This window comes from Heliangelus exortis, chromosome 2 (assembly GCF_036169615.1).
Source record: "Heliangelus exortis chromosome 2, bHelExo1.hap1, whole genome shotgun sequence".
NCBI classification, from domain to species: Eukaryota; Metazoa; Chordata; class Aves; order Apodiformes; family Trochilidae; genus Heliangelus; species Heliangelus exortis.
Window position 1 is genome coordinate 120,999,337 of NC_092423.1, and position 27,907 is coordinate 121,027,243.

General features: G+C 38.0%; 1 protein-coding gene across 1 annotated transcript in view; it reads left to right on the plus strand.

The window, feature by feature from the left end:
• Positions 1-27,907, plus strand: part of ZFHX4 (zinc finger homeobox 4) — a 150,834-nt gene that overhangs the window by 117,416 nt on the left and 5,511 nt on the right. Inside the window, exons 5-9 of the mRNA XM_071737811.1 lie at positions 7,939-8,055; positions 14,264-14,397; positions 14,557-14,757; positions 17,036-17,153; positions 17,954-23,344. Of these exons, the coding sequence (XP_071593912.1) occupies positions 7,939-8,055; positions 14,264-14,397; positions 14,557-14,757; positions 17,036-17,153; positions 17,954-23,344 (5,961 nt within the window). The remainder of the gene's footprint in view (positions 1-7,938; positions 8,056-14,263; positions 14,398-14,556; positions 14,758-17,035; positions 17,154-17,953; positions 23,345-27,907) is intronic.

Below are 27,907 nucleotides of genomic sequence, written 5' to 3' on the forward strand. Positions count from 1 at the left end.
TGGGAGTAGGCAAGAGAAGACAGTAACAGAAGGGGCTGAAAGACAGCAAGGACGCAGGAAGATACTGCTGGTTTTTACTATTTCTACTTGTTCTGATGTACAGACTTTTATATTTCCTCTTGTCTCAATAAGAGAGTTTGACCATGTGTCAATATACTATATTTTGTATAGTACAGCTACAGCTGAAGTAGGAATTGCAGTTTTTACAGGAGATTTTTGGAAGAGTTTGCAGTGGAGGTATTTTGAAGATCCTTGCACATCACTTAACCATTGTGAACTGGGCTGGAGGGGGAACCTAAAAGCTCCTGTGCTGTCTTTCAAAAAAAAAAAAACAAACAAAACAAACCAAAGACTACTTCCTGTATGAGTATGTTGAAGAAGCCAAACTTGTTAAATTTTTAGATTTAAGTGATCTTCGCAACAACTAAGTTTGTAAAAATCCATGGGCTGCTATATATGGTACAGACTATTTGTCAGATACACAATTATTTGTCAGATAATTGTAGAAAACAATCAATCAAACAAACAAACAGACAAATGCAAACCAAATGATTCTGTAAAATTTAGTTTTTTAAATTGAGAAAGTGCTTATGTTTAGGGAAAATTTTATTCACTGTAAATAGATCACCTACTTGTGCTTGTGACACAACATCAAGAAAGAGGAGTATGTAAAATTGGAGGGCTTTAATTAGCTACATGATAAGGCATAGTACATGAATTTATTCAGGTCAGAAAAAAAGCATCCTTAAAATTGGAAATTAAGCAGAGTGATATTAATAAAACCGAACATAGGGGTTGGCTGAGAGGAGCAAATGTGTGAAGGTACTTAGAAAAGCTAAACAAGAATTGTTAAGGTATCTCAGAAATAGAAAGCCTGCAGAAGAGTCATTTGGTCTCCTAGGCCATCTGGAGGATAAGGAGTCAACCCAAAATGATCAGGAGAAAACAAAGAAAATAAAGTCTTTTACTCTAGTATTCTCAAAAGACAAAGGAGAAATATATGTACTAACAGAATACTTTTACAGATAATTTCAGAGGCATACTGTTAGTGAGCCAAAAAGAGGTGAATAATTCAGAAGGTCTGGAATGTAAATGAGGATTTTACAGTGTATGTCACAGAGAAACCCCAAAACTGAGTCACTAACAAAATACATCATTTAAATGACATTTTAAATGAGTTTTTAATTAACATTGTGGATTTCTTTGCAAATACCCTAAAGGATTATTCTGGAAAGTGTGAATGGGAGAGCCAGTCTCAGCACTTACATGATGTACTGGAAACTCAGCTCAAGTAGGAGGTAGGAAAAAAATGCAAAACATCAGGGCCATTAGAGCTGTTTGTATATAAAGGAATGTTGAAGACACAGATTGAACAGCAACACAGAAAAGTAGAACATGGCTGAAAAAGAGGTATTAAAAAAGGTGTGTGACACTGCAAAGATACAGGGTTTTTTTTCTCCCCATGGGCTAGAAATGAACACCCAGTAAACTGGTGAAAGTCACGTAGAAACTCTCATTTACTTTCTGAGCACTGGGTCAGACCCCTAGTCTTAGGTTCACCCACCTAACTTCCAGCATTTAGCTGCAGTGCCAAGGTGAAAAGTCTTCACTCTAAACACTGAGTTTCACTCTAAAATCTCTCTGTAGTCAGAGGAGAATTAAACAATTCTGCCTGCATAAAGTCTGTCTGAATTGTGCCCTGAAGATACCTGTCTGTCCTTCCTCAGGGAGGAAGCTTTGTGCAGTGCCTGAAATTAGGCAGGGTGTATCCAGAGTGTTGATTAAGAATTAACAGTGAGGTTTAATTTTCTTTTCTGAATAACTTTGATGCAAATTTATTAGCCTTCAAGTCAGACAATGCTAATGCTCTTTATGCCTTATGCTAATGGGGGAAGCAGCAGTTTCTATGAACCTTAATGGCAGCCAAAAGAAAAGTACCGATCAGTTGGAAAGGTTTGAATATTCTCAATATAAATTCATGCTTCGATGCCTTTCTAGAGGTGGCCAAGTAAGAAAAGTATCCCTTTTTGCATAATAAATGATTAACTGTACATCTCCAATCACATCTGGAAAACATTGCCGAGTTTCATTCTGAATAGCTGACATTCTCTGTTAATGGTTTTGTCATCATACACTTCTTATGCCTCTTGCAAAATATTTGATAAAATATTAATGTAGAAATAAAACAACAGAAAAGTACAAAACACAGATTTCCCAACTTTCTGATAAATCAGTATGGCTCAGCATAAGCTTCTCAACAGCTTTTTTTCCACATTTTGTAACACTGTCAGGGTAAAGCACACTTCTTTTCCTGATTTACTCTGAGACTATAGGAGGGAGACTAGAAAACAGTCAATCCCAGCCAGCAATGGGAGAAAGGGAGAGCTCGCTCAGCAGCAGGACTGCAAAGGACACCCCACCCCTCTGAACTTCTGGAGAGAACATTCCTTTTCCTTATCCATTAATGGAAGTAGACAGGGGTTTAAAAAAAAAAAAAAAAAAAAAAAAAAAAAAAAGTGAGGAAATAGTGAAATATAAAATTCTGGTCAGATTAGCAGGTATTAATGAATTTTTTCTACCTTCAGAACCTAAGAAGCACAATGAAGTAGGGTAGGGGTAGATGAGAGCTGCCTCTCTGCAGCAGCCAGAGGAGTGAGGCTGAGTGTGGCAAGTGGGGAATACTGGCTGCTGGGTGGAGGGGATGGATAAAATGGTTGTAATTTGTGACAGTCCTTGGGAAGAAGCAACCACAGTCTGTTCTATTCAGCCAACTTTTCAGTCAGCCTCATCTGACACAGTGCTACAATTCAACCAGAAGAAAATAAGCATTAGACAGCTATAAAAATTAAAATGATGCACCACAAAACAAAATTGTACAAATAAATTCTAACTGCTGGTTAGCACTTTCTGGTCAATATGACCATCATCACTTAATTATAGTCTTGTTTGCGGGAAGTTCAGCTTCCTATCAGCTCTAGCTTTAAATATAGCACAGTGATTAGAAACAGTTATTAATATGTTGGTGCCATTATTCCCTTCGAGTCCCCAAATGAGAAATAAGAAATCCTATTTGAAGATGAAATATGACCACTAGAAGATGCAGTCATGATCCTGAATGAGCAAGGCATTCTCTTCCTCACTCATGCTCTACCAGTCTAGACAGAAAATATAAAAAATACTTTCTGGAATAATTGAGTGAATAAATGAAAATCTGGAAATCAGGGAGAATTTATTAAGCAAGTAGTGTAGCTAAAATAATCTGGAAATAAATCCACAAGCCCTGCTTTTTATTAATTTTTTTTCTTCTCTTGAATATTCTGAGGGTTTTTCTTTATTTTCTTTTGTTATTTGTTCCTTCTTTCCCTACATTATCTGTTGTCTGTCCATCCTGCCAGTCCACCTTTACCCTTTGCTGGTGGTTATCTTTCTGTCCTGAGAGTTAATCTCAATAATCTATTCACTCTACCAGGTGAACCTGGAATACACCTCTACTGAACACTTATGGTTACCTTTGATTCAGCTACTTCTTGAACACAGTAAATAAGAAACCTCTATTATTTTTAAGTCTCTCATATTTATTTCTTTACTACTTCAGTTGATTGATTTAATCTTGCCCAGTCCTTCTGGCCCTCAGCCACAAACACTTTCTTAATCTTGCTTTCTCTCTCATAACCACAATTAGTCACCCACAACTAGTACATCATCCTTATTTAGGAAATTGCTTGCAATTTTGAGAGGGCAAAAGGGATACCACCACCAACAGCAAAATCCAGGATCAAAACAGAAACTAGTGGCTGCTGATTGATATATCAGTGATGTAAAAGAAACCCAACGAAAATCAACCCTTGAAAATTGTGTTTCTTAAATAGTCTTGAAGGCAGACTCCAAATGCTGTAGAGAAACACAGGGAAAGGTGATGAATATGCCTCCATGATTATCACAATACATTTAAGTTAATGATGTTACAATTCAGCAATGTCTTATTTTAAACATTCAGTATTTTATTTAAAAAAATATAGTGTTTGTCCCTCTGTACCTTCCCTTGGCTATGGTGGATGAATTTGTTCATTTATTTGCCGGTTAAGTCAGGGTTTTCTAATTTACATATGAATATTCATCTGGTTTTGCTGCTGGGAGCTGCTGTTCAACTTTGGCTGAGGCCTGGATTTTACAATTGAAATCATCACACATCTTGACTTCATTGGGATAAAGGAGGTCATAAGGGTCTTCCTTCATAAAACTGGTAGAGAATTGGAGCCGGAGAGTGTAGGCTAACATATTAAAGTATATGACGTAGAATATATAATGTACAACAGCAGCTGATGAACATTACCTCTGAAGCTTAACTTTTGCATTTTTCTTTATTTTACAGTTTTAGTGCAGACTGCTAACCTCATTTTTCTGTTTAACTTTAAGTCAGTTGTGAGTAAAAAGGTTGATAATAGCTAAACTCAAGAGATTCAACTTCAAACGAAATTTTCAACATTTGGACAAAATAAAACCAGGTGTGAATATAATATCATATTGCAAAAGTAAGTGTTATTAAAGCCATTAAAGTACATCTGAATCCGGTGTTCTATGCATTTTCAAAGCTGACATTTGTAAATGTCTATCGGCAGGACTCTTGTAAATTTAAAACAGAACATTAGGACTTGTTCTGGAATCTGTAACACCATCATATTGTATATTTTTCCTTCATAATAATTTGTAATTTTGTGTCTTTGAGAAGAAGCCATCACATTTTTATAGCTGAATAGTATCTTTGTTGGTTAGCATAAGTATAGTAAGAACAAAAACATTAGTAAAAAGGGATGTTTGTAGCATCTTGGCATAGGTATGTAGTGTCCTTGATAGCACATTTTGTTACATATGCTCAATATCTGTTCTGACAAATAGTCTTAAGGATTTTTTTTTTTAATTTGCTAACTGCTTTCAAGTTAAACCTGTTGTGTTTCCATCCTTTTTCCTTTGATAAATGTCGTGACGCTGTGAATCCTAGATGGCTTTTCTGTAATTTTGAAAGAAAATAGGAAAAGTTGTATTATCATTTCTGTCTATGAAATTTATTTCTGAAGTGAATGCCATACATATTTCTGAAATGAATGCCAAATGTATTTTCTAGAAGTCAGTGCTGTTGAAAGCCAAGGCAGGCAATTTATACCATGCATAATAATTATATTAATTTTTATGGTGTGTATAAGTTACATTTTGATTAGTTTTTTGCATGATTAAAAATTTGCAAAGCCTTTATGGCCCCCAGGAGCCTACCTGTAATAAACAGCTCTCACCTTCCAAACCATAAAACAGGTCTGCAGTACTTGAACATTAGAGCTAATTGCCTTACTACATCAAAGGGAGCACCACAAGACTGAGAAAAATCACAGAAGCGGTGGGGGGGGAGGGGGTTTGGGGAGCAGGGGGCAGTTTCACCTCTAAAGGTTATGTGTTTGTGGCTTGGTGGAGCCCTGTAAAGTTATGGCCTCAGAACTGCTGTTTGCGATTAAGTTGATGGGGAAAGTCTATCCCGCAATCTCTCCCTGCTGCTGACACAGAGTCTTTGTTCACATTCAGATTTCTCAAACTGTTGCCAGGGTCAGGCTGAGGTCAGACACCGCGATGATGTATAGGAGAACATGTCTGGGAATTTCTCTCACACTTAAAACACATACCAGAAAAACAGGAGAGGACCCTGCAAAAATTGTCTGATGAGACCCAGATGATACTGTAGCTTTTCTTTTAGTACCTTCATAATTTTCTTTCTCTTTGCCTGACACACACACAATGTTTTATTAATGTGTGCCACGATAGCCCTTACAATTTTATGTCCCCTCAAGATAAGGACACTCAGTAGCACTTTGACACTTCATTTTCCAGCCCAGGGGGATTGGGCCAGTAAATCTAGTAAAAGAAGCAACGCGTCCATTCCCAAGGATGAGTCGGAAAGGGATTGCCATCGGCTCTGCGAGGCCACAGGGCCTGACACTGGATACGAGCCTCATGTGTGAGCACTCAGCATTAACACAGCCCGAGCCAGGCATGATCACAGGCTCCCAGCATCCCCAACCATGCTCCCCCGCCACCCTGACAAACACAGCCCCACTTCCAGCTGCGACAGGGATGCCTACCATGTTTGATTAGCTATCATCACGGAGGGGGATGGGGGACTGTAGGGGGGGAGAGCACTGGAACAGCACGAGGGGGGTTTCCATTCTGATGGAAATGTCCTTTTTTTTATATGCAATTATTTTTAAAAGAGGGGACCATCTTTCTCCCTTTATTGTTCCAAAAAGTGGACACGCATGCTTAGTCCTAGCCTATTGTATTTTGATGTCAATGCAAAAAACATTGATCTGTGGTTAAGATTTTTTTTTTTATTTTTTTTTTTATTTTTTTTTTTTTTGGTTTCCAAAATTGCAGCTGTGTTTTTCTCTTCTGATTTACAAAAAGGTTTTGCAGAGAGTTGAGAATCCAATGGGTTTGCCACATCGATCTGAGGGCTTGTTTGCCTAGGCATACAGTTTCAGTGCATGGCTGGCAAGGAAGGCACTAAGCAGCAATTTTTTTGTGCTCAGCTGCTACATATGACAGAGGATATTTCATTCGGCTGTCAGAATGTTATTAATAAAACATGGGGTGCGAAGAGGGCCACTATTTCCCCTTTCAATCACTATTGCATTTACAATGAAAATTTTATGCAGTGTGTAATTTTCAGTTAATGCTTGACACTTAAAATGTCGGTAGCTGCATTTTGTATGGTTCCTGAAGGGTTAATTGTATCATGTTCCCCGCATAAAAGCTCTGCTTATCAAAAGTGAATAGAAGAGTGTATGCAAATGTGTGTCTGTGACCTTTTGCCTTTCCAGGGTTAATTTATACGGTCATTAAAGATTTTATGAAATTGAGCGGCCTGGTGCTTCGAATCCCATTTTACCTTCACCTCCTAATTTATATAATTCCTACCTGAACTGGGAAATATGATTTTTATTTTTTGTGTGTGCTGCAATGAAACCAGCATGCTGGGCTGGGGGGAGTTGCAAGTCTGGTTATCTGGCATTACTCAGATTGCTAAAAATTCATTAAAAAGTGACATCAGCACAGTGAGAGACAAATGATCACAGGATGAAAAGGAACAGTGGGCCTTTCACGGATTAGTGCTACACAGCCCCAGCATAGAAGCTAACTGCATAAACAGATTAATCCACCAGTAGCAGCATAGCTAAGATTTACCGAATAATTAAATGGGCTTGAGTTACTGTGAAGATTTCCATGTAATCTAGCTGGTGTGAACACGTAAGTGAGGTGTGGGTAATTCTGCTTCTTCAGAAGCCGTGTACCAAGTTGCATCATTTATCCTGAATGGCTCCCCCTGGAGACAAAATTTGAGACTTCTCCCGTGAAGCCAGAGGTTTATATTTAATACAGTACCTAATACCTAATACTTACTTACTGCAATTAGCGGGATACTGCTGCACTAATAGGATTTATATTTGAATTCCCCCCCTTTTTTCCTTTTTTTCTTTTTTTTTTTTTTTTGTTGGCTCCAAGATGTGTTTTTACATGTGCCTGCTTTTGTTCCAGCCTCTGCCTTCTGTGTGTGCATGTGTATGTGTGTATTTTAACACAAATCATTTCTAGCCAAGGAATATGAAATGACAGGCTTTGAATCTATCACACTGGTGGAAAGGTGTGGAAAGTGAGTGTTCTGGTAAAAGACATGGTCAAAATTTCTGGATAGGTTTTGAAATATTGCAAATTTTTCATAATTAATGTCCAGCATCTTTAAATTGCTGTGCTTTCCTTTTTCTCCCCCCAACCCCTCCTTCTACCTGCTTTGCCACCCTCTGTTAGTGCTGTTCTTCTTACAGGGTATATTTTTTTAACTGCTATGAAACGGTCACTGAATTTGTTTTCTGAGATATTTTCTCTGCTTATCCACAGAAGAACCAGGTGAAGACACAGAAGGGTCTGCTAAAAGTACAACAGTGGCTGGGGCTGATGATAAAGACTCAAGTGAGAGAGACAATGGTGAAGGCAAAAAATCTAGTAAAGACTCTGGTAAGATACTAGAATTTTGTCTTCCCCCTTTTTTAACTTATGAAATTCTCTTTCATTTTAAACTGTCTGGACATTCCCACTACTATTCATTGCATGTGCATTTTGCATGTGATTTCTATCAGTAGCCTCCCATTGACCTATTTTTAATCATAACCATCTGACAGGATAGATGCGGATAAGTTGAAGAATATTACAGGACGACCAGTGAGATTATTTTTTAATCAAATCAGTTTGTGTGCTTGTAATTTTTTAAGCGCCTTTCATTAATCTTAGCTGTACTTGTGATTCCTCTGATGGCATATTAATTTTTCATAAGCATAGGATTAGGTACCACTTGAATTTTTTCTTCAATCAGGTTTTGCCCCCCTTTTAACCCAAAGAATGTGGCGGGTTTTGTTATTATTATTTTTGCTTCTGCTCTCTGATCAGTTACTCCCAAGAATCTGGCCTCTTCCTGGGCATTTATTTGAGGCATTTTGAAAAAAATACACAAAATCCAGTGAAAAAGTTTACAGATGATTCAGCCTAAGAAAGCGGAAATATCATTGAAAACGGATTATGGGTTGGGTAATTTTGATCTCCTGGAATATACAAAGCCCAGTAATGAAAGCTACTGTCTTTGAAAACAAAACCCCTATGTCATGACATTTACTTGTGCACAAACAAACCCAGGGCCAGCATCTGGTGTAGATACCCAAGGCTTTTTCTGTGTTTGATTTGGCAAATATTTGACTTCATCCATGCTTTTTTATGTATGAGATGGAAATCTATGGTCACAATGAATATTACATTGGCTACTTTTGCCTCACGCTATACCTAGTTACATTATGTTGGATTCACTGAAGCAGAAGAAGTGCTGAAACAGGTTGAAGCCTATTAGTTTCAGGTAGTCATATATCTTTTTCTTGTATGCCAATGACAGCAGCATACAAAGGAGGTTGTATTCTCTGTAAAGACACATAGTTGTAGAAAAAAACAACACTTTACATACGATTTCCTGTACACCCAAATTCTCCCGTACTATAGCTTTCTCTTTACATCTTAAACATTTTAAAAATTTATTTCCCACAAATATTATCACAGATAACCCTCTCAATGCTTAATCAACTCGGAAAACCGACTTAAAGATCCCTTTTAAGTTTACTTGTGGACGTGCTAAGGTCAGTGGCCATCACTGTTTAAAACCTCAGCTCCTCTTCAGTCACTTTATCTTTTCAGATCAAGAGACTGAAGAAAGGCTGATAATGACAAGGAGGATGTTGAGCAGTAAACTGTTGTGGTTTAAAATGTATGTCCCTCTTGGCCGGCTCTCTGGCTTGGTAAAAACTGTCTGCAGTGCAGTAAAGTCATGCTACCAGGCTGACATAGGTCCTCCTGTGTGGTCTCATCAGGGGCTGTCATGGATGTTCACCAGGGGAGGGGTGACAGCCACCTGCATCCTGCATTTCCCCACCATACACTCTGCCCGGAGGACACCGTGAACTGCTTCAGGGAGTTTATTAGCCTGCTCTTGTTCTTCAGGCAGGTTCATTTGTAGTTAAGGAAGAATACAGTATTAAAACTCCTGGGTAAAAAAAAAAAAAAAAAAAAAAGAGAGAGAGAGAGAGAAAAAAAAAAAAAAAAAGATGGAATCTAGAAAAAAATACTGAAGGGGAATTCTCAAAATTCCATCAGGATTAGCCTCTCATAAGGGCCAAGTTTAATTAGGACAAACCTATATCCAGATGCCTACTGGGTGCAGTACAAAAAAACAGCATAATTGTTCTGCATTCCTGTGCCAGCAATTACACAAATAACTTTGCTGTAAGATTAATATAAAAACAAAGGCTGAAATACATGATTGTTTTTGTGCTTTGCAGAAAATAATTTGTATTGTAAAACAATCTTTTAGAAACTTTTATTTTCCTATTCTAAATTAATTCTGCATATCTAATATCCAGACCATCATCTTAATTTTCATTCAGCTGACAAGTATTTGTAATGACTGCATAACTGCTTATGTATAATTGAATGTTAATTTGGGCTTTCTCATGAATTGAGTGTTGCAAGTCTTGCCAAAGAAATCACGGGAAAACCAATAAATTAATCATAATACTAACAAGTTAGACAGGAAAGTGGTGTGACCCCTCTTTAGCATAGAATCTATTAGAAGAGAAAGGATTAACATGTATTTAGTAGCAGTATGTTTGTGTAAGCTGTTGTGCTGTATTGGTTACCTTATCTCAAGGAGTAGAGCTTTCAAAATGAGAATTGGCAATATGCAAGTTATATTTGTTGAATATTCATTCAGAATAGAAAAACCTACTAATGCCTCATTTATATTGTCATTTAAATCTAGTGCCACTTTAGATTAATTATAATCCAAATTACAGCTCTATGCAGTGCAAGAATTAATATGGAATTTATCCAGATTAATACATTTGCATTGAAAATGTAATATGTCTCTGCCATGGCTAAGGGGAGCACTTTTTAATAAGGTAGTAAACATGAGGAAGGATGGAAATTAACCTTCATTATTGCAATGAAAATTATCCTTTCATTCTACTCTAATTAGAAAGAATACTCTACCAGTAATTATAATTTCAGAATTATTTTGAGGTTGAATAACATCATCTGATGTGTCAGAAGTCTTGAATTATGCAATCTTTATCAAATACAAGGATTCATAAATAAGAAAATAGTATTTTGATTATGGCTTTTCCAGGATTTTTTTCACTAGTATGCATATTTTATTAACTTTCTCCTTCTTGTTCGTCACAGAGATATTTTTTATTTTTCTTTTGGAGTTTCAAAAATGTTACAAAGGTGATGGCATCTGAACTGCAATGAATTAGGTCATTTATATATTAGCAATCTTACGCAAGTTAAATAATTCTGTAACTGACAAGCAATCATTGACTTGTCTATTCCATGACACTTATTTATAATTAAACTTAGTTTGTGAGCTAAATGTATTGAAATGACATTATTCATGTAAAATAATGTCATATAATTTCTAGTATAAAATGATTTACAGTTTTGTTTCACAATTAGGGAAAAAAAAACCCAAAAATGCCTCAAGAATAATAAGTGTGTATTTAAAACCTGAGTAACAATTGGATCTAGTGCTTTTCTACCATTACCTAGTTAGAGTAGCATGCCAGTGGAACATCCAGCTATGAGAACAGGGCCACACGGCATGCTTGGGACCATAATATTTTCTCTCCTGTCTCCCTCCTCCTTCAACACCCTCCCTATAAAACTGAAACTTTGTTCAGGTTCCCTACAGGAAGCACCTTAGAACAGTGAATTCAACATGGAAAGCAGAAAGCTGAGATGTAAAGATGAGGTTCTGAGTTGTAATAGCTGGATAACTGCTTAAGGAGATGGTCTTTGGGTTTGGGCACATACATCCTGGCTTGTGGGGTTCAGTCCTCAACACGTGCTGGGGTGAGTGATGTCCCCATGCCAGAGGGAAGAATAAGAAGAATCAAACCTTTTTTTCCACAAAGCTCACCATAAGTCACAAACTTAGTTACTTTACTATAGGCCAGATGTATCTTTGGTTGTTTAAGAAGTAACAGTGCTTGAGGTTGAATGAATCCAGAGCAACAGCAACAACAAAAACAACAAAGCCTCTATAAATTTCAACAGTTTATATAAATATCATAGTAAACAAAGTAAAAAGCTGTGCTTTGTTATGCACTTATTGACCCCAGCACAGTGTTTTATAACTCTACTGTTTTATTATATTAACCACAAAAGAAAATTTAACCAACCCCCCCACACACCCCCCTTGTTTTTATTGAAACGAGAACTATGTGTTTCATGATTATTATAGGCCCTTTGAAGTAATTAAGTTATTCCATCCTGTGGTGGAAGATGATGTGTAATATTAACCTTGTGTGTGCCCAGGCACACACAGAGTGCATTCCAAGCTAAATTTCACCAGCAGTTAAATACCACTGCCAAAAAAACAGTTAAATGCATTTTCATAAGTGGATTTTGGAGCACAATTTGGATCATAATTTCTGTAACAACCTGTTGAGAACAATCTATTTTACTTTTTGGTTTTTAAATTCAGTTTCCTGTATAACAGTGTCCACTTACACCAATTGAGATTCAGGCCAGTTTGTCTTTAAAAAGGGACATTTTAAAAGTGACTTATGATAAAGGTAAGAAACAGTAGTCAGCTGTTAGATGTTTTTGACAGTTGGGAATGGGGAGAGGTTAATAATTTGAACCTATCCTTCTAAAACCTGAGATGCAGCCTTTCTCTGTTAATATAGTATGTCACTTTTTTACTTCCCATAATTCTCAGTTAAGACATTTAAATCATAATGGTGCATTGCCAGGTAAATACAGAAGGGCCAGGGAGTACTCTGCTATAATAAACCAAAGGCAGTAATAAAATGGTGTCTTATGTGATTACATCCTGTAGCTTCTGCCCTTAAGCCTGGCCAGTCCTTTGGGTCGACGGCACAGCTCTGACTGAGCAGCCTAAATGAGGCCTTCAGAATCAGTTCCTGAGAGTAAAAATTCAGTGGTGCTCCGGAAAGCGGCTTGTTCAGATATTAAACTGATGTTGACAAATTGGTCATTAAAAGTAGAGAAATATGGCAGGGATAGACTTTAATTTGAGCGAAAACATGCTAAAATTACTGGTATAAATTATACCAAAAGAAATTATTAGCAATTTAGGAGTGAAAACTATGTGTGGGGAAATCACCATTAATGTATAAGTCATAAAATATCTTTATGGTTTGAACATCCTTCTGAAATTGTCCCTGTGTGATTCAACTTTGAATTTTTTTATTTTTGTACCATGGGTAGTTGATATTTACCTTGAAAACCATTCTCTTATTTTACTGCTCTTTAATATTGCTCTTTTGATATCAAATATTGCACAAAGCCTATGTGAAAATAATAAAAAAGTTCTTGGTTTTGTCTACAGAAAAACACAAGCGTTTTCTTTGTTCACGTTTACTTTGTTGCCAAAATATCCATGACCTTATTTTTAAATTAATCCTAGGTTATTGTGCAATGAGGTTCAATTTGTTCATTTATATGAACTTTATGTGGATTGAAAAAAATCAAGATAAATCTTCATGCACAGCATACAATCAGATTACCCCTGGACTATATATTTACGTTGGGTCTGATAGCAATCAATGGTTTAGCTTCATTGCATTTCAAGATGTATTTGCACCCAGTGTCCAGTGATAGTGTCCTCACCCTGGAAATAATTTAGTTGCAAATTGACTGGAAGATGGTGAAAATTGAAAGTTAAAATTAGAAATACTCATAATAAACAGCAGAAAAAAGGTCAGATGATGCCGCACTATGATGAGATTGGAATGGTTGGTAAATGAGGTTTTGTGTTTGTCGTGAGATGTATGTGACATGCCTACCCAATGCTCTTGTAATATCCAGCCTAGCAGAAGAGATTATCTGGCAAATTGACGCTGGAAAGAATTTTCTGATGGACTGGGAAATTAGAATTGCACTCTTTTCTTTGATGTGTGCAAGACTGGGCCACATTACACAGCTAGTTCAGGCATAATATTAAATGTAGTATTTAATACTTAATAGTAGAGTTATCTATAGAAAACAATTATATTCTGGTTTTGATCACAAATGCCAGACTATAAAAACTCACAGTGTAAACATCTAAGGCAATCCCAAATGACTGATCTTTGTATATAATTAATATTAAGTTAGCTCTGAAATCCTATTCTCCACAGTATTTCTTTTAAAGCCTCACTGTATTTAGCTTCAGAGTTGTAACCAGTCAGGAGTTATCAAAACAGCACAATAATCATATTGCTCAGACAATTTAGAAAAGAGAGAGGGTAATTAAACAGCAGCAAATTAATTATTTTGGAAAACAGGATTTTTGAGCAAAAGCTGATTTGTTTTAGTGTAATACACAAATTCATGCCAAGCTGCTAAAGAAAGCACATTATTGATTAATCTTTCAAGGCAACCTAAGGTTATCTAAACAGTAGAGAAGAGTCCATTTTCAAATGTATTTATAGAGTCCCCATCAAGGATGAAAATGTAGTTTCACCTTTGTGCTTTTATTCAACTATATTTTTTCTCAGAAGTTAAAAAAGAAAAAAAAAAAGACCCTCAGAGACAATACAGATTTCTGGAATCACAGCCTTTTTGTAAACCACAATATTTAAAAGTTTAAAATATGTTCTTCAAAATTATGTTTTTTGTACAGGAGTAGTCACACCAGAGAAGGAACCAAAAGTGAACACAGTGGTAGGGGCACAACAGCTTCTTCTGGCAAAAGAAGAGGATGGTGCAGCTAAAAAATCAAAGCCTCCAGAGGACAATAAATTTTGTCATGAGCAGGTAAAGGAAAATGTAATAATTTAATTGTATTCTAGAACCCCTTCAAATAACTCAAGAATGAAACAGATGATATGCTGTTAAAATAGCAATATCAGCAAGTTGTAAAAATCACACTGACTAATAGCCTGCATCTTAATTTGATTTTTTTTTTTTTTTCAGTTCTATCAATGTCCTTATTGTAACTACAATAGTAGGGACCCAAATCGTATCCAGATGCATGTCCTGTCACAGCATTCAATGCAGCCTGTTATCTGCTGCCCCCTCTGCCAGGATGTCCTCAGCAACAAAATGCATCTCCAGCTTCATTTAACCCATTTGCACAGTGTGTCCCCTGACTGTGTGGAGAAACTGCTCATGACAGTAAGTGTCCCCAGTACTGACTCATGTGCCACAGAAATGTACCCGGGCCTCTGGGCAATGTATTTGTTGAGTTATAACATTCAGGTAGGCTGAAGAGGGGGGGGTTGGGTCTTCTAGGTTCTGTTGCCAGCTCATCTGGTCTCTGATATCCCTTGGGAAAATCAGGCAAGAGGCAGGAGACCTCATCACTCTCTACAGCTACCTGAAAGGAGGTTGTAGGCAGGTGGGGGTTGGTCTCTTTTCCCAGGCAACCCTCAGCAAGACAAGAGGGCATGGTCTCAAGTTGTGCCAGGGGAGGTTTAGGTTGGACATTAGAAAGAATTTCTTTACTGAGAGGGTGATCAAGCATTGGAATGGGCTGGCCAGGGAAGTGGTGGATTCTCCGTCCCTGGAGATATTTAAAAAGAGACTGGATGTGGCACTCAGTGCCAGGGTCTGGTAACTGCAGCGGTAGTGGATCAAGGGTTGGACTTGATGATCTCTGAGGTCCCTTCCAACCCAGCCAATTCTATGATTCTATGATTCTATGATTCTATGATTCAAAATGACTGAAGGTGGATTTCAAAGATGCTGAAAACCTGCAGTTTCTCATTGATATCAACCTTGGAAATATCAAGCCTGTTAATGTCTCTAAGTGCACACCTGGAAATTGGGCCTAATAATATCCAGGTCTCAGAGGTATTCTGACTCCTGTTTGAAAAATCACAGGAATTCCCTGTAGAATGCATTTCCCAAATGTAGAAGAATTCCTGTGTGTAGCTGGGCTGCACTTGCATTACATTACATGAAATTCACTGTGAAATATCAACAGTGAAGCTAGCTGAAGAACACAATTGTTTTATTTTATAGACTATATAGTTTCTTACTTTCTGATTCTGCATAAAAGGCCCTTTAGTGTTTTTCTGATTAAAATGTGAATATGAAACAAAAAAAGAAATGTTTGACAAAGAAAAGAGATTGGAAAATTTAATCTGCATCATCTACATTGTTGTAATTTATAAAACTAATATTTTCTGTCCATATCTCAACTCTCTGATGACAAAATAAATACCATTTATAGCAAATTTTTCTTCTCTGGGACAGTAACATGCATAATTTTTTAAAAAAGTCCTTCCCCCCTGCAAAAAAATGTGTCACTAATCCTCTGATAGGATGCTAACAATGCCATTTCTAAATTCCAAATATACTGAGACAAGGGCTTTTAAAAATATGACTAGAAAAATTTTCCAATAGGGAAATGGTATAAATACATACAGATATATATACACACACACATATATGTATATAAATCTTATCTCTTCTAGTAAAGGTTTAAAATAATTTGTTAGCCTTTTAAAAAGGAACAATGGGTACATTTCTATACGTATCTAGTAATGTGTGTAGCTTCCATTATTATAGTAATTTACTATTCAGAAATGTCTCCTATGGATATTCTTGTTATCTCAGTATGAAGTAAGGAAATACTATCCATATGTTGGAGACAAGGAGCTGCAGCACATTCTGAACTGATTTACTCAAGGTCATTTAGACAGAACCTGGCAGCGCAGGAGTTTGAACCCAGTCCTGCTAAGTCTTAGGCTGAACCCCTAGACAATCCTTTCTTTCAGATATGAGTATGTTTTAAAGAGCTAAGTACAATGAAAACATGAAGTGTTGAGCAAATATTCATGTCAACTAAATGGAGCACTATCAGAAGCCTGTAATAGTACATCCTTCAAAGATTTCTGCCATTAACTTGAAAGCATAACACAACAGGTAAAGCAGTCTGAAGAAGATACATAAGGAATTCAAGACAAGAAAGAGAAAAATCTTATTTTAAATGGAAATAATGTGCTATTTCTGTATGGAAACAAAATTTTCTTTCAAATACCATGAAAGGTCCAGCGTTTGTTTAAAAAACAATACAGGGGAAGAACAGTGAGAATGCCTTTAGACAAGAACTGACTGGTGACCATATCTCAACATGATCCTCCTCTTTGGAGGATGTCCAAGGAGATTTCCCCTGATAAATCCAACCAACCTGACATAGCCAGTAAAACCTTCTTTGGGGTGACAATGTATGTATTGCTATCTTATCACTTTATTGTGGATTATTTTAAATTGAATCCACCATGGGACACCTGATGCTCTGGATTTGGGGTCTGTTAAAAACTGTTATCAAGGACTGATAGCCTTTGATCCATATATTGTGGATGTATTGGTTATAATGTTATACTGTGGCACAGCATTAAATAGTGTGACTTTTCCTGTAGTAATACTGTGTTCTTGGTTTTCAAAGGTTCCTGTACCAGATGTCATGATGCCCAATAGTATGCTATTGCCAGCAGCTGCTTCAGAGAAATCTGAACGTGACACACCTGCAACTATTACAGCTGAGGGATCTGGGAAGTATCCAGGTAGGCAAGAAAAAGCCCAGACATGTAAAAATTAGGTATGGGCAATTTAGAAACCACTTGCTTCTTATTAAAATGAATCCGTTCCTGGCTTTTGTGTAGCCACAGGGATAAAAAGAGTAAAATAACCAGGGGCTGACTTTACTCATGCAGAGCTACTAGGATACATAAGTATGGCACGTGTATGTGGCTTGTGGCAGTGGTATAGACGGTATTAAGGTATGACTCTCCTTGTTTAACCAACAAATCAGACCCAGTCTTGAAAGGCAGTGTCACTTTCACCAACATCAGTGGGGAATGTTAGGCAAATGTGCCTTCCCAATAGCAGGTTTCTTTTCCTGAACCCTTACTGCACTCTGTGCTGGGAAACTGCTTTCTACCTCTCACAGCATGCTCCATCCTCTCTCCTCAGACCACTTTCCTCCTCCTTTCTAATCACCTGCCCTATCTATTTATGCCATTTTTTTATCCCTTCCTCTTTCCTACTTCTTTGTTTCTTGTTCTTGTTTGGTGCATCTATTGTACCAGTAAGCTCCCACCTTATGCCAAAGAGAAGCCTTCTGCCACTCCTGGGCCAACTGCCACTGCCATTTGGATCATCATCTTCAGACTGTGTTACTTTTTTTATCCTCGTGTTTTTCTGGTTTGTTTTATTCTCTGGGGCAAGGATGGGTCTCTATATTTTGTTAGGCTAACATATGGCATACCAGGTGCCTCTCTTGATTTCTGATGAAAGAACCCAACTAACACTACGTGCTATTTTCTTCTACTTGTGTAAAAGACACTTAACTCTTTTTAACTAGGTGAAAGTCCTGTGGATGAGAAAAGTACCCCTGGGATTGAGGAATCAAAACCTGGAATGGAAATTAAGACAGAAGAACAGAAGCCACCTAAGGAATCTACTGAAATGCCAGATTGGAATAAGAACAGCAGTAAAGATATAAAGGCCACTGACTCAGTGACGGATCAGCTAAATGAACAGCAGAAGAAGCAGCAGCTCTCTGTTTCTGACCGCCATGTCTATAAGTACCGGTGTAACCATTGTAGCTTGGCTTTTAAGACTATGCAGAAGCTTCAGATACATTCCCAGTATCATGCTATTCGGGCAGCTACCATGTGTAGCCTTTGCCAGCGTAGCTTCCGTACATTCCAGGCTTTAAAAAAACACTTGGAAGCAGGCCACCCTGAACTCAATGAAGCTGAACTTCAGCAGCTCTGTGCATCTTTACCTGTCAATGGTGAACTCTGGGCAGAAAGTGAAAGTATGGCACAAGATGATCATGCACTAGAACAGGAAATAGAAAGAGATTATGAGATGGACCAGGAAGGTAAAGCAAGTCCTGTAGGAAGTGATAGTAGCTCTATTCCAGATGATATGGGCTCAGAACCAAAGCGGACCTTACCTTTTAGAAAAGGGCCAAATTTTACTATGGAAAAATTTCTAGATCCATCTCGCCCATATAAGTGTACAGTATGTAAAGAGTCTTTCACCCAAAAGAACATTCTCTTGGTCCACTATAACTCGGTGTCCCATCTACATAAACTCAAAAAGGTTTTGCAGGAAGCATCGAGTCCTGTCCCTCAAGAAACCAACAGCAGCACCGACAACAAACCCTACAAATGCAGCATATGTAATGTTGCATACAGCCAAAGTTCTACATTGGAAATCCATATGAGATCTGTGCTTCATCAAACGAAGGCAAGGGCTGCAAAATTAGAACCAAGTGGTAACATAAGTAGCGGAAATAGTGTAGCAGGGAATGTTAATAGCCCCAGCCAAGGAGTTCTAGAATCTATGAGCTTACCAGCAGTTAACAGCAAAGAAACACATTTAGATGCCAAAGAATTAAATAAGAAGCAAGCTTCTGAGTTAATTTCTGCTCAGCCTACCCATCACCCACCCCAGTCACCAGCACAACTTCAAATGCAACTACAGCACGAACTGCAACAGCAAGCTGCGTTCTTTCAACCCCAGTTTCTAAACCCAGCTTTTTTGCCTCACTTTCCAATGACGCCAGAAGCACTGCTGCAATTTCAACAGCCCCAGTTCCTTTTTCCATTTTATATACCTGGGACAGAATTTAGCTTAAGCCCAGATTTGGGTTTGCCTGGTTCCGCCACGTTCGGGATGCCTGGGATGGCTGGCATGACAGGATCACTGCTAGAAGATCTGAAGCAACAGATACAAACTCAGCACCATGTTGGCCAAACCCAGCTACAGATACTGCAGCAACAAGCACAGCAGTATCAGTCTACCCAACCCCAACTTCAGTCCCAAAAGCAGCAGCAGCAAACTAGCAAGCTGATGAAAGCAGAGCAAAACACCTTAGTAAGTGCAGATTGCCAGCTGATAAAGGATATGCCATCATATAAGGAGTCAGAAGAAATATCTGAGAAACAAGAGAAGCCAAAGCAAGAATTTACTAATGAGAATGAAGGACTAAAAGAAAACAAAGATATGAAGAAGCCAAAATCGTCAGAACCAGCCATGCCACCACCCAGAATAGCTTCTGGAGCAAGGGGGAATGCAGCCAAGGCTTTGTTGGAGAACTTTGGGTTTGAGTTAGTTATCCAATACAATGAGAACAGACAAAAAGTGCAGAAAAAAAGCAAGACTGGTGAAGGTGAAAACACAGACAAGCTAGAATGTGGAACCTGCAGTAAGCTCTTTTCCAATATTCTTATTCTGAAGAGTCATCAAGAACATGTGCATGGACAGTTTTTTCCATATGGAGCATTAGAAAAATTTGCCCGACAGTACAGGGAGGCATATGACAAGCTTTATCCAATTTCTCCATCTTCTCCAGAAACACCACCTCCTCCACCACCACCTCCTCCACCACCACCTCCTCCTCCTCCTCCGACTCCTTCTCAGCCTTCTTCAGGTGGGGCTGGAAAAATTCAAAACACAACTCCTACTCCTTTGCAAGCTCCACCACCCACACCACCACCTCCTCCTCCTCCACCGCCACCACCTCCTCCACCACCACCGTCAGCCCCGCCTCAAGTCCAGCTTCCTGTTTCACTTGATCTCCCGCTTTTCCCTCCAATTATGATGCAGCCAGTGCAGCATCCTGCATTGCCTCCTCAGCTTGCCCTCCAGTTGCCACCAATGGATACTTTATCGGCAGATCTTACCCAGCTTTGTCAGCAGCAGCTAGGGTTAGATCCCAATTTCCTGAGGCACTCTCAGTTCAAACGTCCTCGCACAAGAATCACTGATGATCAGTTAAAAATCTTGAGGGCTTACTTTGATATCAACAATTCTCCAAGTGAAGAGCAGATCCAAGAAATGGCTGAGAAATCTGGTCTTTCACAAAAAGTTATCAAGCACTGGTTTCGTAATACACTGTTCAAAGAACGACAGAGAAATAAAGATTCTCCATATAATTTCAGTAACCCTCCCATAACAGTATTGGAAGATATCAGAATAGACCCTCAACCTTCAGCTGTGGAACCTTACAAGTCTGATGCATCTTTCAGCAAGAGATCATCTAGGACTCGGTTTACTGACTACCAGCTCCGTGTCCTCCAAGACTTCTTTGACACAAATGCTTATCCAAAGGACGATGAAATCGAACAACTTTCAACTGTACTTAATCTACCTACTCGAGTTATTGTTGTATGGTTCCAAAATGCGCGTCAAAAGGCTCGCAAAAGCTATGAAAATCAAGCTGAAACTAAAGACAATGAAAAAAGAGAACTGACAAATGAGCGTTACATTCGAACTAGTAACATGCAATATCAGTGCAAAAAGTGCAGTGTGGTTTTTCCAAGGATCTTTGATTTGATTACACACCAGAAAAAACAGTGTTATAAAGATGAAGATGACGATGCTCAAGATGAAAGCCAAACTGAAGATTCCTTGGATGCCTCTGATCAAACAGTGTATAAGAACTGCACAGTTTCTGGCCAAAATGACTCATCAAAAAGCCTGGCAGTCACAGCAGCAAGTTCTGGCTCTGGTTCTAGTACACCTTTGATTCCATCACCCAAACCAGAACCTGAGAAGGCTTCTCCTAAACCTGAGTCCACAGAAAAGCCAAAACAAAATGAGACCATCTCTAAACAAACTGATATAATTTCCCAAAGCAGCAAACCAATACAGTCTACTCCAGTAACCTCTTCTGACCCTCAGCCCTCAGCTTCTCAACCACAGCAACAAAAACAATCACAAATAGTAGGGAGACCTCCTTCTGCATCACAAACCACACCTGTTCCTTCCAGTCCTTTACCAATTTCAATGACTTCTCTACAGAACAGTCTACCTCCTCAGTTATTACAGTACCAATGCGACCAGTGTACAGTTGCCTTCCCAACTCTGGAACTTTGGCAGGAACACCAGCACATGCATTTCCTGGCAGCCCAAAACCAATTTCTTCACTCGCAGTTTTTAGAGAGACCAATGGATATGCCATATATGATATTTGACCCAAATAATCCTTTGATGACTGGACAGTTACTTAATAGTTCTCTTGCTCAGATGCCACCACAAACTGGCTCATCACATGCGGCACACCCTGCTACAGTTTCTGGTTCCATGAAACGAAAGCTGGATGATAAAGAAGACAATAACTGTAGTGAGAAAGAGGGAGGAAACAGCGGAGAAGATCAGCATCGTGATAAGCGTTTAAGAACTACAATTACCCCAGAGCAGCTGGAAATACTCTATGAAAAGTACCTATTAGATTCCAACCCCACCAGAAAGATGCTAGATCACATTGCACGTGAAGTGGGACTGAAAAAGAGAGTTGTACAAGTCTGGTTTCAAAACACAAGAGCCCGAGAAAGAAAGGGACAATTCCGTGCAGTTGGTCCAGCCCAGTCCCATAAAAGGTGTCCTTTTTGTCGAGCTTTGTTTAAAGCAAAATCAGCTTTGGAAAGTCACATTCGCTCACGACACTGGAATGAAGGAAAACAAGCTGGTTATAGTTTACCTCCAAGTCCTTTGATATCAACTGAAGATGGAGGAGAAAGTCCACAAAAATACATATTTTTTGACTATCCATCACTGTCATTAGCAAAAACTGAGCTATCAAGTGAAAATGAATTAGCTTCTACAGTATCAACTCCTGTTAGCAAGAATGCAGAAATGTCACCCAAGAACCTCTTAAGTCCTTCTTCTTTTAAAGCAGAGTCTAGTGAGGATATAGAAAATTTGAATGCCCCTCCTGCTGACTCTGGATATGATCAAAACAAGACTGACTTTGATGAGACCTCATCAATTAATACAGCAATTAGTGATGCCACAACAGGGGATGAGGGGAACAATGAAATAGAAACCATGACTGGCAGTTCAGGTGATGCAAAACCGGCATCACCTCCCAAAGAACCAAAACCACTTGTGAATGACACTCTACCAAAAGCTGCAACTACACCTACAAATGAGAACACCGATGATAAGTTTCTCTTTTCTTTAACGAGCCCCTCAATACATTTCAGTGAAAAAGATGGTGATCATGACCAAAGTTACTACATTACTGATGACCCTGATGATAATGCTGACCGCAGTGAAACTTCAAGCATAGCTGATCCAAGTTCACCTAACCCATTTGGAGCTAGCAACCCCTTTAAATCCAAAAACAGTGATCGGCCAGGCCACAAACGTTTCCGAACGCAAATGAGTAACCTTCAGCTTAAAGTTCTTAAGGCTTGCTTTAGTGACTACCGGACTCCAACAATGCAGGAATGTGAAATGCTAGGGAATGAGATTGGCCTGCCCAAACGTGTGGTCCAGGTCTGGTTTCAGAATGCTCGGGCTAAAGAAAAGAAATTCAAAATTAATATAGGGAAGCCATTCATGATAAATCAGACTGGACCTGACGGGACAAAGCCAGAATGTTCTCTGTGTGGCGTGAAATATTCTGCGCGTTTGTCCATAAGAGATCATATCTTTTCCAAACAACATATAACAAAAGTGAGAGAAACTGTGGGAAGTCAGCTAGATCGGGAGAAAGATTACTTAGCTCCTACAACAGTTAGACAGCTGATGGCACAGCAAGAGTTGGATCGCATAAAGAAGGCTACTGATGTGCTAGGATTAACAGTACAGCAGCCAGGCATGATGGACAGCAGTTCTCTTCATGGTATCAGTTTGCCAGCAGCTTATCCAGGACTCCCTGGCCTTCCTCCTGTTCTTCTGCCTGGAATGAATGGTCCATCCTCCTTACCAGGATTTCCACAAAGTTCAAACAGTAAGTCTATACGGGGATGATTTTCTAAAGTTATTAATTTGATCAACAACAGACAAACAAGAAAATAAGAAAGAAACAAAGAAAATAATTTTAGTTGAAATCTAAATGACAGAAATGTTTAGTTAGGTTTCTGTTACAAAAGCAACATAACAATAGCCTCGTTATGGTTTTTGTTTGTTTGTTTTGAATGCTACTCCTTTAGGCAAATACTGGATTAGAATTTTGCCTGTACATTTTTTGAACAGAAAAATTTAAAGTAATATCTGGTGAAGCACAAAATAGTACTTTCCAAATGGTAAGTTCATCAGGCATTTGTACCACCCCACAGACCAATGCAACCTCTTGTTTAATTCAGAATAAATATTTAAAATAAAATGCTGCCTAAAACCATCTTCTGAATAATACTTCTGAATAATAATACTCCTGAATAATAATACTTCTGAATAATTGCTTGCTAAGATAAGAAGTTTCTTCCTGAATTTATTGATTTATAATTGTGGTGTCATTGTGATCGAAATACGAGGAACTGCTGAAGATCTCCTATCCCTACTTTGTCAAGTCATTGCAGATATATCCCACTTCATTTGGGCCTAGACTTTCAATTGAACACGTAACTGTTTTACTGACTGTTTTGAAACCGTTTTCCTCACACTGGAAAGCACTTCCTCTTGCAGTAAGTTTCATTGAGGCAAAACAGTCAAGTTTTGCACAAAGTTAGTTGTTTAGTACTCAAAGAATGAACCTGATTTATTTTCTCGTATAGGGCTCCAACTTTGGAGCCAGAGTTCATTGTGAATGCAGCCTTGCAAATTGAAACTCTCCCATTCATCTTCTAACTTTTCACATTCATATCAAATATGTGCACAGCAGAGTTAGGGAGCTGATTAAGACCCCTCACCTGATTTTATCCAGTAATTCCACTTGCTGTTTATCTCTGAATTTTGATTTAGAAAGCAACTCGCATTGCCAAGTAAGGTATGGACTTAATCACCAGTGTTGTTAGACATACCAAGTCTGTAGCAATGTCTTCTCTGATACCCAGTTGAGCTTTGATTGATGATGATCATGTTATTGTTTCCCTAAGTGGTGATCAAATCATCTTATTTTTCTCTTCATTGGATCAGAATGGCTTTCCTCCACAATGGAGTCTCTGGCTGAGTGCCCTCTGGCTTTTGTCAAGCAGTTATTGGCACAGAGAGTACATATAAAGGAAATATAAAGTTGCTATATTTCCTTCTTAATGGCATACAGTATCCAGGTCCAAAAATGGCTGGTCATTGTTCATTAAAATTATATGTATGGTTTCTTCATATAACTTTGCTAAATAGCTTTGGTTTAGTTGACCTTAAGGTAAAACAAGCCCCAGGAAACTCAGGCTTTTTCTGTTCTACTAGATGAAATTTGCTTGGGAAGATATTACGTTCTTTTACTTTCAAAACCACAAGTACCCATGCAAAGGGAGTCTTGGAAATAGGCATGGAGCCGTGATAGCCTCTCAGCTGTGCTCTGGAGCTCTTTTGGTGAATTCTAGTTGACCCAGGCCACAACAGTGCCAGCGACTGTTCTTACTGTTTATCTTTACAGATGTTTGAGTTTCACTTTTAGGGAAATACTCCCTGGTACCTTAACTTGCCAGTGTCAAAGGATCCCTAGAGTCTGTAAACTGTCCTTTTAATAAAACAAAAGATATTATTATGATCCATAAAAATTTTCAGATTTTCTAATTTCCACCAAATGCTTCTTTGGTGTTACTAATTATTTAAATCATTAGTACCATAGCATACACAGTGCACTATCAATTGAAATAGGTTTTTGACCTCTTTCATCTTGCAACTTCTTAAGGTTAATTAGCCCATTCTGGGCAAAGCCCACTGTGTAATCTGGCTAGTAGAATCTTGTTGTTTACTTTTTCCTCTTCCATATGCTAAATAGCCTCTACATTCCCTTTTGTTGCCTCGCAAATACTTGGATGCATAAATCTCCATTCCCTAATGACACATAATGGAGCAGTCATAGTAAATGGAAAAAAATAGATTATTTTAATCATTCATAATGGAAAACCAGTAATATACTCAGATGTTCTTTAGTATGTGCTCAACATTAGTACTTTCTGCACTTAATTAACCCATTTCTGTTTTCTTCTCTACCCTGCTTTGGCTGTAAGTTCACAATTATTTGGTGCTAAGAATTGTTTAAGAAGAATCTTTTTGGAAGCCAGCTTCCAAGCAAGCTTTGCTTTGGCTCTGGTTCTTCTAGCATTGTGCATATTCTCAGACACCAGGACAATTGTTTTTCATCATTTTTTGCATGAAGGATTTTCTGACACTAACTCCCTGATTACTCACTCTCTTATGCTTCAAGTCTACTTCTTGTGAATCCCACTGCAAGTATTTCATTTCTTCTCTTTGGAGCACAGTCCTGAGAATGCACTTGAGAAGCAGTTTCACTGGGATTACTCATAATCGAATAATTACCTGTTTTCACTGAATCTTACAGGGTTAGTAACTGTATTTCCTGTGGCAGAGCCCATCCATTCTGTCCTACATGTTTGTTTAAAGGACAATGTCAACAGTAGTAAGTTCTTCATTTTTATAGAATATGTTTCTTGTTTGCTAAGACAGGGTGAAACTATAATAATGAACACCACATTTTAAATTGTCTTTTGTGTTTCTCTTTACTCATGATACACAGAGAAATAAAGCCTATTAATTTCACTGATTAATGCAAGATTATAAGGGATTTCACTTTCATATTCTTGCATCCAGTGTTTATGTGTTTCCAGAAAGGCACAAAACAAGTTTTGCAAAATACAATTTTTTTTTTAAATGCAATGCTTGCTTTTATAAAACATTTGAAATAGAACACTTGGAAATAATGAAATAAATCATGAAAGATGGAAATAAAGCTACAGTTCATATCTTCTTTATGTAGTGCTCAAACTGGACTTTCATTTGCAAAGATAATTAGATTTGTCAAAGTAAGATAGCTTCGTTTCTGAATGAAAGGATCCATTTACTTTAAATTCCATTATTTTGTTCTAAAATAAAGGTGGGTTTTAATATCAGAGTTATTGTGTAGTTCCAGGATGATTATGTCAAAGAATCCTCTCACCTGTGGGATATATTTCTCTTGATAATGTAATTATACCAGCTTGTGAGCATCAAATGCTGAGCAAGGTCTCAAAATTACTGCTGCATTTACTCAGCATAATTCCTAATATGGAGCTATTTGGTGGAATTCTAATTCATACAGAATTTTAGTTCCAGCTTGTCTTCACTCTTCAAGCCCCTTCTTATTTTCTAGGTGACTGTAGATAGAAGAGTTCACCTGCTGTTTTCAGCTGTTCCTAAAATTCATATTCTCCTTTCTTCTTAGGTTTGTGTTTTTCCCTATGATCCCTTGCAGAAAACTAGTGCTTCGTCTTGCTTCTAACTACTAATAATGGTGCTATGAACCTTTTAATGTCATCATTACCATAGGTTCTTTGCACATCACTTAAGCCTGGCCTTCTTGAAGATTCACAGCAGCTTTTTCCAAGAATGTGCACATCACTGGCTAATATGTACTTAGTGTTTTTTTTAAATCTTATCAAGAGAGAAATTTGATTCAGCAGCAATTACTTTCCTTATTATTGAGGCGCTAAATTCTGTTCTCTGTTTGCTTTTGGCCCACTGGAGGCCATTTCACTTCTATATTTTTATCCCTCTTGTTCCTTCAAGAGAAAGAGAAGTCTCTCCTCTTTGATAGTCATTTAAAAGAGTTAGCAGGATTAACGTGTTTTTCACGATTACTGAATTTTCTATTCTACATCTCTCATGTCTGGCAATGGGGTATTAATTAGATCAAGTTTTCTTTATTCACTTTTGGAAACCCTCCATTCCACTTTTAACTTCCAATAAAACAGGTGGATCGCACTGTTGTATTGCAGCCTATCTGTGTATTTAACAGAATGATATGCATTTGAACTAACTTCTAAAGAATATCTGTAAAATAGACTAGATCTTGGCTGCTCTGGGCATCATCAGTGTGAGTAGATAAAGATAACATTATGTGCAAGGGTTGAGGAGGTTAAGAATAGCAAGAAATCAGAGAAATCCTAAGTAAGTGACAAGCCTAAATAACCACGACAAAGCTGGAGCAGCAGTTCACACTAATTGCATCATTCATGCATTTTCCATCCTCAGTATTTATCATTTAATACATTTTCAGCAAGCTCCACACACAATTGCCTGTTACTTCCTGTTGAAAGCATAGGGGCAAGCAATAGCATCTTCAACGTTACTGTGCAGTAAATGTGGCAATTACCCACTTTTTAATTATAACTGTTGTGACTTGTTTCACTGTGCTATCTAATCCATGCTCACAATGCATTTTAACTCCTTACTCTTCCCCTAACATTAAATAGGAGTAATGACATGGTGACAAACATTAAATGGTCTCTTTGTTAAATCTGATAATTATTTCCTTTGAATCCTAATTGCTTTATTCCTAAGTAATGCTAAGCACCTGGATATTGATGATTTAAACATTATTCCTATTCACTCCATTAGTGCTTCCTAGTAG